General features: G+C 47.7%; 1 protein-coding gene across 1 annotated transcript; it reads left to right on the top strand.

Annotated features, from left to right (window-relative positions):
* Positions 1–482: 482 nt before the first annotated feature.
* On the top strand, positions 483–8,541 carry LOC143349985 (short stature homeobox protein 2). Its single transcript, XM_076781701.1, has 4 exons — positions 483–636; positions 2,311–2,688; positions 7,642–7,875; positions 8,174–8,541. The coding sequence occupies exons 1-4, from the start codon at positions 483–485 to the stop codon at positions 8,539–8,541; spliced, it is 1,134 nt and encodes a 377-aa protein (XP_076637816.1).
* Positions 8,542–10,228: the final 1,687 nt, after the last annotated feature.

The raw sequence follows: 10,228 nt of genomic DNA, 5'->3' as shown, positions 1-10,228 counted from the left end.
GACTGGCGAGCTACACAGAGGGAGAATCTAGCCAACGCTGGCCGACGTAGGCCGGTCGTCGGCCGGTAGGTGGTAGTTTGCGCTTCGCGGATGGAAAAGCGAACGGGCGCGAATGCTAATGAGCCTCGGTTTACGGTGAACGGTGTGGACGAAGGGGGTGGTGGAAGACGAGGGACGAAGACACAGGGATAGACGAAGGGCGATAGAGGAAGAGACGGAGGGAGATCCAGGGAGAGACACAGAGGGGTTCGAACAAGAGAGAGGGATGGAAAGAGGAACGGGGAAATCGTGGGCGGTACCGATACCGCCCACGCGAGTCTCGATTGGTCGGCGTCCGAATGGCGTCCTGGGTGACGCGTGGCGTCGCGACGCCGAGCGTCGCGTACTCCGACGTTCGACTGCGTGAAACCCCCTTCGGCGGTCTCGGCCTCGACGACGAGGTCGACGCGAGCCGCGTCGTCGCGCGAGTCTTCTCCGCGAGGATGGAGCAGCTCGCCCAGTTCGTCTCCAAGAGTTTCGATAACGCGAGCCTGCCGGGCACCGAGCACGCCTGCAGGACCGCCGAACGGCCGCCATCCGCGAGGATCACCCTCAGTGTCGCGCACCTGCTCGGGGACCCGGCGGAAAACAATTCCAGTACGTTGCGCGTTTCACCTTTCAATCCTTGGATCGTTGAGTTTCTACGTCCACGTGGACCTCTCCAATTAATTGGAGAGGTGACTCGGTGACCAGGGTAGCTAAAAGTTATGGCCGAAGAATGCAATTACTACCGTTGTGCAGTGGTGTGCGATTTTAGTTCGTTAATGATGGAAGAAAGCTACCTGGTTTCAAACGGTGGAGGTTCAGGATAGATTTAGACTGTATTAGTCGATCGCCAAGCTTTCTTCAGGGTATAGTGTCACTGGCATCTCCCAGCACCTGAAAATACATGTATAGTTAGACAAATATAATTTATTTAATAGACGAATCTATCGTTACAAGTTGTTCCTTTGAATCCTTGAATCGCTGACTGGGAGTAGCTAGAGATTATGGTCGGGGAACGCAACCATCACCATGCGAGGCGATGCTGGATGCAATTTGAGTTCGTTGATACTGGGCTACTGGGATCTAACTAGTGAAGACCCAGAGTAGATTCAGATTGTATCAGCCGATCGCCATAATTCCCCCAGGTATAACTTGTTATCAGAAGACTATTGTCTTTACCCCTTAGATTAGAGCCGACTTACTCGCCATGAGCCATAATTCCATCCTTGGTTGACCTGGTCTCGCATTATCACTTTTGAAGTTGAAGAGTGTAGAAATTAGTTCTTCACCCCTGCCGTATATGAACTCTGTGTACGTGATTTTTGTGTGTGTGTGTGTTGTACTTAAGTGGGTGTCAATGGCGCCGATTAAGGATAAGTGTTTGAATCTTTGGTGTATCAGTGGAACAGGTATTGCAGAGAAAAAGGTACAGGTATTCCTCTTCATCTTTCAATAATTAAAAATCGTTCCTAATCGTCGAATAATTGGTGGTATCGTCGCTCATCCGTCGGACGACTCTTCAAAGTACTCGAGTACGGTGTTTAAATATTTCTGGAAGTTCTGGATCACTTTAAATACTTCGTACAATGTTCTCCGATCATCCCCACGGGATTTCAACAGATCCGTTTCCGACGCTTTCTTCCGGAATCCTTGTGAATTGGTAATCGATCGATTCTCATGCACGAATCGCTTTCCACTATTTGTTTCCAAGAATATCGAGAAAGCACACGTCGGAGGTAACGTCAAACACGGTGTTCCCTTCCTCCTATCGAATCGTCCATTTGATAGCAGATTCCAGGAAACAGAATCTCATGAATTTAGAATGGGAGTCTCTTTTCGACGACCCCGTCACCTCCAGTCCAATCACACACGATCTCAATTACCCTCGACAGCAGTAAATCAAATTCTTGGACCGAACAGCTCGCTATGCTGTCTTTAACACGTTCGGCTGCCACGCTAGCTTTCTATGTCTAGAAACGTCCTCGACAGTTGTTCAAATTGTAGCTTGATAAATAGAAATATTGTACCAATTTTTAACATTACTAAAATCATAATGGATTTAAAAAACGAAGCTTCCTCTTTCAATGATCTCCCTGAAAGTACACGATTTCGTTCACGGTGTTATTGCAAAGTTAAATTTGGATGCAAAGCCTGTGGCTTTGTCACAGAGTGTAGGAAAGCTTCTGCTTAAAAAATGGAACGTCTCAACATCGTCGGACAACGAATAGAGTCGCGGGAACGGTCGTTGATGACTGAGAACTGATTCGAGGCGATCGTGTTCCTCAGATGTCGGCGCAACGACGCGCGAATCGGCTCAGGAGGCGCCTAGCGTCGATGCTAGCAGCGTCGAGGAGCCGCCGTCGCCGGAAGGCCGCCTCCAGCCGGAGGATCTGTCCGTCGCGACCAAAACTAAGGAGGTCAAGGACGCTGCCAGCGTGGCTGAGACTCTACCGCCTCTCAAGACACCGGAGCTGAAACTCTCGGTGAGGAAGCTGCTGGGTTGCAGCCCTTCGCCGCCGCCGATCTCGAGGGATCGGTCACCGAGTCCTGAGAGCTGCGTGGAGCTGAAGAGCCAGGCTTCCAGCGACTCCAAGACGCCGACGGACCTCAAGCTATCGTCCCAGGTCTCCAGGTCGTTGATGCAGGGACAAGAGGAAGTTAAAGGTAAGCTTTTCCCTAAGAATAAAGGTAGCTTAGAGTATAATCACCAGTAATATTAGAGAAATACATGTTTGCTGCAGAAGGTGAAAGTGGAATGAGGGGGACGATATGGAAGGTAGTGGGTTAGGTCGTGAATGAGACCATGGGTCAGAAAAGTTTGAGTGATTCTGTTCGAAAGGATACTCGAAGCAACTATCCAGTGTAGGAAGGTCAGGAACCTTCGACGAATTCGTCGGAGGGTTCGATCTTCGTTTATAATTCAGAACGTCGTCCAATAAAGCTCAGAAGTGATTGGGAATAGCTGACCGTTCGCAACGTAACGATCACCGACCATCAGGTTTACCCACATGCCGGAGTCGACTTCAATAACGGCCGTCCAGCGTCCGCCACTTGCGCTTTTCTTCCGCCACGTCATTTCTCCTGCCTGGAGAAAGGCGAAATGGTCGATTAGAACTTCCAGAGTGGCCGCGTTGAACGGCCTTGCTAGAACTTTAAAAACTTACGCGATTCACTATAAATACACCGTGTATTTTTTATATGATATATTGCTTTAGACTGTACACTAACGAATACAGTGTATGTTTCATGTGTAACGAGACGTAAAGAACTTTTAATCGACTGGTACATTCTATCTTTCGTATCTTAATAAAATACAGTTCGTAAGATTCTTTGCTTAAATTAAAAAAAAGGGAGTTACTAACAATTACTTTAGCAAAAGGCACGTTATACCATCCGCAAGAAATTTGGGCAAAACAAGAATCTGTGCATATTGTGCGTTATTTTCGAACCCAATACGCGAGTGTCGAAACGCAGCCTGTCGCTAAAAAATGCAATCGATGGCCGGAAGTTACATACGCCCGATGAAATTGAATCCAAAGCGGACGGACGGTCGAGCGGGCAAATGAAAATCGCGTTAAAAACTGACACGTTCAAGTAGCGCCACGCACGCTCCTCGCCGCGATAACTCGGCGTCTATTGTGGCTGGAGCTCGCATGAATTTATGGTTTAATATGCGGCCCGCCGCGTTAGTTGTGTACGCCCCCTAACACACAGGGCTTCGAGGGTGGAGAGAGATTCTCTCTCTTTCGCTCTCTCTTCCTCACTCTTTCGCCCGTAGCTCTCGGGGGCCCATAACTTTTCCCGATTAAGCGCAAATCAAAAAGCAATCTGCCCGGCCGGCAGCCATCGGACGCGCCAAAGTAAAACCATAAATAACCGTGGAGTTGAAGAAGCGGAGAGAATCGGTTCACGTTTCGCTGAATTCTTTCGCACTCGAGATAGTTAACGCGCGGTATCGCGGGTTAAAATTGTTTTTTTTTCCCCCACCTTCGTAACGAGATTTCCTATCGGGTTAACCGGAGAGCTTCCCAAGGAAATAAATTTATGACAGTTCAAAGTTTTATTTACTTGTACCTTAACAAGGCCCACTATTGGATTGTACAAAGAGGTTTAACTGTGAATAGTAAATGGACAATTTCAGGTAGCTTCCCGCCCGGAAGGAGTACGCGTAATTCGTGCAGGATCTTCAAAATGGAGTACCTAGCCGGTTCTCGTAAAATAGAATGCGGGAAGCTCAAAAGAAGTTCCGTGCGAGTTCAAGGGAGGCACATAAATATCACGAAACATTTAGCCGGCCCTCTAACGCGGTAATTCCCCTGGCCCGTCGCCATGACTCAAAAACTTGCACCCCAAGAGCCGTAAACATACGAGCCACCGGTCTCTGACCAGGGGTCGAGAGGATATCGCGACGCTGCTCGTAGAGGAAACGACGCCCGCGAAAATGGATCGTCGCGGCTGGACACGGCGAGTGAGATCGACGCTAAGTCAGGCAAAGTGGCTTCTCGAGGAAACCCTTGTGATCTACCGCCACGCAGGGCTCTTTCTTCCGACGATATTTGTCTTCATTCTGTTTTCTATTGTTGAGTGCAATCGGATATTAACCTTTTGCGGACGGACATTTTGGAGCACGCGTTGAACCTCCCTTCAAGGTGTTTACAAGGAATCTAAAATGAAGAGGAAAGGGTTAAAACAACTTTAACAGAGCTCAAAATTTCAGAATGTTTCATCGACAAATGGTAGGACACACACCATTTAAGGGGTTAAGCTTTCCACCCCTCATTAAACAACATTTTACGCCCAATAATCCTGTACGGGTTAAAATCAACATGGACCATAAATATAAACAGGGTGTTCGGTCACCCCTGGGAAAAATTTTCATGGGGGATTCTAGAGGCCAAAATAAGACGATAATAAAGAATACCAACTTGTTGATGGAGGCTTCGTTAAAAAGTTATTAAAGTTTAAAGTTCCGCCCGTACTGAATTTTTTTCTCGAAAATGCGCAAGATTTCGGGGGTACGTCTATTCACCAAAAATGATTGTAATTGACCCCCGCAACCAAAAATAATTTTTTCAGAACAATTTGAAATGTTTGAATTTAACTGGTAATAACTTTTTAACGAAGCCTCCATCAACAAATTGGTATTCTTGATTTTCGTCTTATTTTGGCTTCTAGAATCCTCTATTAAAATTTTTCCCAGGGGTGATCGAACACCGTGTATAAAAAAGGGCACGCAAATCCTTTTCCCTAAAGGTTGCCTTCGACCTCCGTTGCTCACGAGGTCGACAGGGTGCCATATGCAGTTACAACATACGCGACAAACAGCCAGGGGATTAAGCAGGGTTGTCTCGGCCGCTTTTATACGCCTAATGGCTGCGATATCTCGACCTGTCCCGCGAGAAGGGAAGAATACAGGGACCAGCGACGATCACCAAGCTCTAGGGTGGGCGCACGAAGGGGTGGCGAGGGTGGTTCGACTGGATCAGGCCAAGAGGGCAGCGCTCTTAGTAATCGAATTAGCGGCCCCTCGTGTCCGAGTGTGATTGCTTCGGGTTTTCCACTAGGGTTCCACGGCCACTTTCTCCCTTTATCCTTCTCGCGTTGCATTCCCGCCGGGAGACACGATACTCGCCACCGAACGACGAATTCGCACCTACGGATACCGTGGATCGTTTCACACCGTGTGTATACAAGCTGGAGCCTTAAAATGGCAACACCCAAATATCTCCGCTACTCACGGCATTTCCCTGCAACAAAATTACAAAAGGGATCTATCAACCTCGTATTCCAACTACAATTGTGGTAAAGCAATTAACCGACTGAAAACAAGTTGATATTTACAAGCTCGTCTTATTTATTGGTGGCAAATTGCAAATCTCTGGAAGTGGATGTAAAATAGGAACAAAGAAGAAAAATACGCGAAGTGTTCGACCGAGCGTGAGCGAAAACGTAGAAGCAAATCGAGAAAATCGTAACGACGACAGAGGAAAAACAAGGAAGAGTAGAACGGTGCCGATTAAAACGAGGAGAAATTACAAGGACAGTCGGCTGCGCTCGCGATGACGACGATAGTATTGCGCTTTAATCAATTAGCGCGCACCTACGTAATCCAATCGGAGCCCTGGCGGAGCGAAGCCCGCATCCATATGTACAGCGGTTTAAAACCCCTCCTAGCGAAATAACTCGCGCGGTTTTCAGACCCATTCTCGTTCCAGTCATCCAGCGCCCCTTTATCATTAAACTTCCCCCACCCATTTTCGACGCCCTTCTCTCCCTCTCCGTTCAGATTTGTCCCCGTCGCTATCTCCGTCTTCCTCGTCCACTCGCGTAAGTTGTCGAAACTAGGAATGGGACTTTTTACGACTCGACACCCAAGCGAACAGAAATTTACACAAACGTTAACTTCCGGGCTCTTTTCGCAGCATTCCTAATCAGATAGCGTTGTTTACAATTTTACAGTTGTTCATCTTCCGTTCTAAATGATATTGCAATTACGTTGTAAGTTGAAAGTGCCGATTACCGGTGATCATAATAGCGCTAAACGTCGGCGAACAGATGCAGAGCGCCAAGATGGTTGATCGAGGTGGTGATCGGTAGAGGAGGAGGTAGCGACGGGGGGTAGGAAAGGAGAGCAACAGACAGAGGATGCCAGAAAGATGGGGTATGGGATAACTAACGACCCCGTATAAGACTGCGTAGCTCACCACTTTGCTAAATTATATAAATCACATCCCCTTCGTCAAGGGCTCTTACGCGAGACGCTTAATCCACCCTCCGTGCCCCCTCCTCGTTCCCGGGGAACCAACGTGCCCCGGATATCCTCGAGTTCCCATCGGCAACACCTCCAAGAGTTGTACGCCAGTTACTTTGCATTAAGCGGCCATTAATTAAATCGTATACCCGTTAATTATCCGGGCGTCTCTTTAACTCGCGGCGGTGCTTGCGGCTCGTTTGTGAGAGAACGATGGACTCCTCCAAGACTTTTTAAGATCGGTTTCCGGCGAGAAACTCCGCGCCAGAATCTTGACTGGAGCAATTACGCCGTCGCTATCTAATGTCGAACGGAAGATCTTCCGCGATCTAAATTTACAGACGAAGAATTCTTGTTGAAACGAATTATATCACGATAATACAAATCGTATAAAAAAAAAATGAGTTCGGATGGCTAAAGTTATGTTTCCTGATGGGGTTGTTTGAATCAGTGCTGTTTCGAGATTGAATTTTAAAAATTTACAACAGATTCGTTCGGGCTGCAGTTTATCGTTTGATCTATCTCGACTTTCGTCAATGTTCGTCAAGAAAATCTGGGGGAGGATCCATTTTACGAGAACGGGAAGAATACTTTTCTCTAATATCAACTAATTTGAAACTTCTTCGTGACGCGAGATTTGAATAAGATCCTCGTAAAAGACCGAAATTTATGGTGATGCCGGCTAGACCGGAAGAAATGACCTGTGAACGAATCGGAAAGATTAATTTGGAACTTCCGCGTGACCCTCCGCCATCTACGATACTCGGGAATTAATTGTCGCGAATAGTCTGAGTCATTTCCTGTAACAGTAAAATCGTAACTTAGGCTAACTTGTATATTTTCATTGATTCGAATACTTTCCTCAGGCTCGAATTGTCGCAACAACGGAAACGGAAACGGCAAGCAGAGAAGATCCCGGACCAACTTCACGTTGGAACAGCTGGCCGAGTTGGAAAGGTTGTTCGACGAGACGCATTACCCTGACGCGTTCATGCGAGAAGAACTCAGCCAGAGACTGGGATTGAGCGAAGCGAGGGTTCAAGTTTGGTTTCAAAATCGACGCGCGAAATGTCGCAAGCACGAAAGTCAATTGCACAAAGGTGCGTCTGGATTCCCCTCACAGTTTTTAAAGATGATCTCAAACCGAATACAACCGTACAATTTCTTTCAATTTGTTACCAATCATCTAGCTTCACGTAGCAGCTGCTGGAGATACAGTTGGAGAGATAGTCGTGGACATAGGCGCCAAATTGCCCTCTAGATTCACTTTCTGCAAACAGTTTTAAACTTAGAACGACCCAACGTGTACATAAATTTCTTACCATCCGTCTTCCAAACGTACCTTTCGACGCTTTTCAATCTGCAACGTCATAACAAACGTCTGCTCCAAAGTTACAGGGGTAGCAAGCGGATTGGTGCTGGCACCACGTAGCCCTCCAACCAGCCTGGAGCCTTGTCGAGTGGCGCCCTACTTGCCAGCGTTGAGGTTGCATCCCCCGATGCAAGGTACTGGTGGAAACGTCACCGCGGCAGCAGGCTCTGCCTTCGACCCAGCAGTCCTCCATTACGCGGCAGCCGGTGGACTCTTCTGTCTACCGCCACCGCCGCCTCCGCCACCGACCTCCACCCACCCGCACCCTCATCCCCTGAGCCTGGCGGCCTCTCTGGCCGCGGCGGCGGCTCGTTCCAAGAACAGCAGCATCGCGGACCTCAGGCTGAAGGCCAGACGACACCAGGAGGCACTGGGCCTCGACAGGCCCGCGTAAGTGCAACAGACCAAGACCTCGGAACAAGTCCGAATTTGAGATCCAGACTCTTGGACGTTAAGGGGCGCGAGATTAGGGCTGTTATTTCGCACGGTGGTGAGTATGGACACTTCGAAGACACTTCGTTCGTTCCTTCTTTTGCTCTGTTGTTGGATGTTGCATTCGCGGTGAATATTTTGCTACCTTTTCGGTTGTAGAGACTTCTAGTACGTTCCGTGATTAAATCGAACTGTTCTTGAAACAGTCGGTTGTCGGGAGAGCGATCGACTCACCACCGTTGCGAAGTGGATCATAGCAATTTGGCTTTTCGTTGTCGAGTGTTTTAAACCTGTACTTGTTAAGAATAATATTTGGTCCTTAATATTAGGAAGTCCTCAGGGACATTTACCTCTCACATCGCGAAGCGAATATAAGTCTTTTTAAGATTAGAAGCCTCGTATCGCCATCCAACGCACAGAGATCGGTGAACAGATTCTTTTTTCAACCCTGAAACATTTTTAAAAACACTCGTTAACGAGATGGTTTAATCAGCGTGTCCGTGAAGTACAAACGGAGACTCGATGTGTATAAAGTGAACAATTTCGGGAGACGTGTGTATTATACATAATATGTTATATAAATAGACGAGGGTCGACAGTAGCTGGGCTTGAAACTTACGGACAGAAACAACAGCCGACCAAAAAACATGAAACACTGAAATTTGGAAACTTCGCGGATAATCGGCGTCAAAATCGAAATAGAGATTCTAATAGATATACGAGTGTTTCGAAAATGAACATTGTGCAAGCACTGCGACGTCGTAAGGATGTTCTTGGGGGACACGATTGTCATTCTGTATACTACTAGCTTTAAAATATATAAACTTGAATCATCAACGTGTACTGGATCTTTTATTGCGGCGGTTCTTAAACTCTTTGTTCTATTTTGGTAGCACTTCCGGTAGTGATTCTCAGGTGGAAGACTTAATAGAGACTTCAACGCTACATCTATTAAATGTAAACGTACAAAGTTTGCTCTCACAAGCGTTCAACCGACCTCCCAATATCTCTGTCGTCTAAGGCAGGGCCTGCTAGGAAGCCTTACTGATGAGCCCCCCCTTTTCCTTTTCTGTCCTTCCACGAATTTCCCGCGCCACATTTTGCATGAACATTGTTTTCTTATTTTAATGTCCCAGGCGCAACACCTTGTAACACCTTGTACAATATGCTTTCCTTATTTGGTCCCAGAGAATATACTGACAAAGTTCGACTATTAAAACCTGAGACATCCCGTATAAGTCCTTAAATAGCGGATCCTCCGTTTCGCTGAGAGCGAACAACGCTCGACCTTTGGACAAATCGCGCGTCCGGGCAACACCGTCCAAGACATAATTCTTGGGGATGATTCACGGGTGGGTGGACAGACTGGCCCGGAAGAGTTCTGGTTCTCCGTCTCTCTCGGCGATGCCGATGCCGGAGCGACCCCGGAACGCTTGGCCAGCGGCATCGTCGTCGGGGCGCTAATGCAATAACGCGTCGGTACGCGGATAAATCAAGCCGACCGAATCGCTCCGCCAGTGCTGTACCACCTAATCGCGTTACCCCGCTCGTCCCACGGGCGCCATTACGGCTGCGTTCGCGCGAACCCCGTTCCTGTTTTTCTTCACCACGGTTTCTTGTACTTTCCAAGTCAGACCTTGGCATCTTCT

The sequence above is a fragment of the Colletes latitarsis genome, chromosome 14 (genome assembly GCF_051014445.1).
Source record: "Colletes latitarsis isolate SP2378_abdomen chromosome 14, iyColLati1, whole genome shotgun sequence".
Lineage (NCBI taxonomy): Eukaryota > Metazoa > Arthropoda > Insecta > Hymenoptera > Colletidae > Colletes > Colletes latitarsis.
This window is presented reverse-complemented; position numbering and strand designations above follow the sequence as displayed.

Coding starts and splice junctions, on each gene's coding strand:
- LOC143349985 (XM_076781701.1), top strand. CDS start 483: ATGGAGCAGCTCGCCCAGTTCGTCTCCAAGAGTTTCGATAACGCGAGC. Junction 2,689..7,641: donor GGGACAAGAGGAAGTTAAAG/GTAAGCTTTTCC, acceptor TACTTTCCTCAG/GCTCGAATTGTCGCAACAAC. Junction 7,876..8,173: donor CGAAAGTCAATTGCACAAAG/GTGCGTCTGGAT, acceptor CCAAAGTTACAG/GGGTAGCAAGCGGATTGGTG.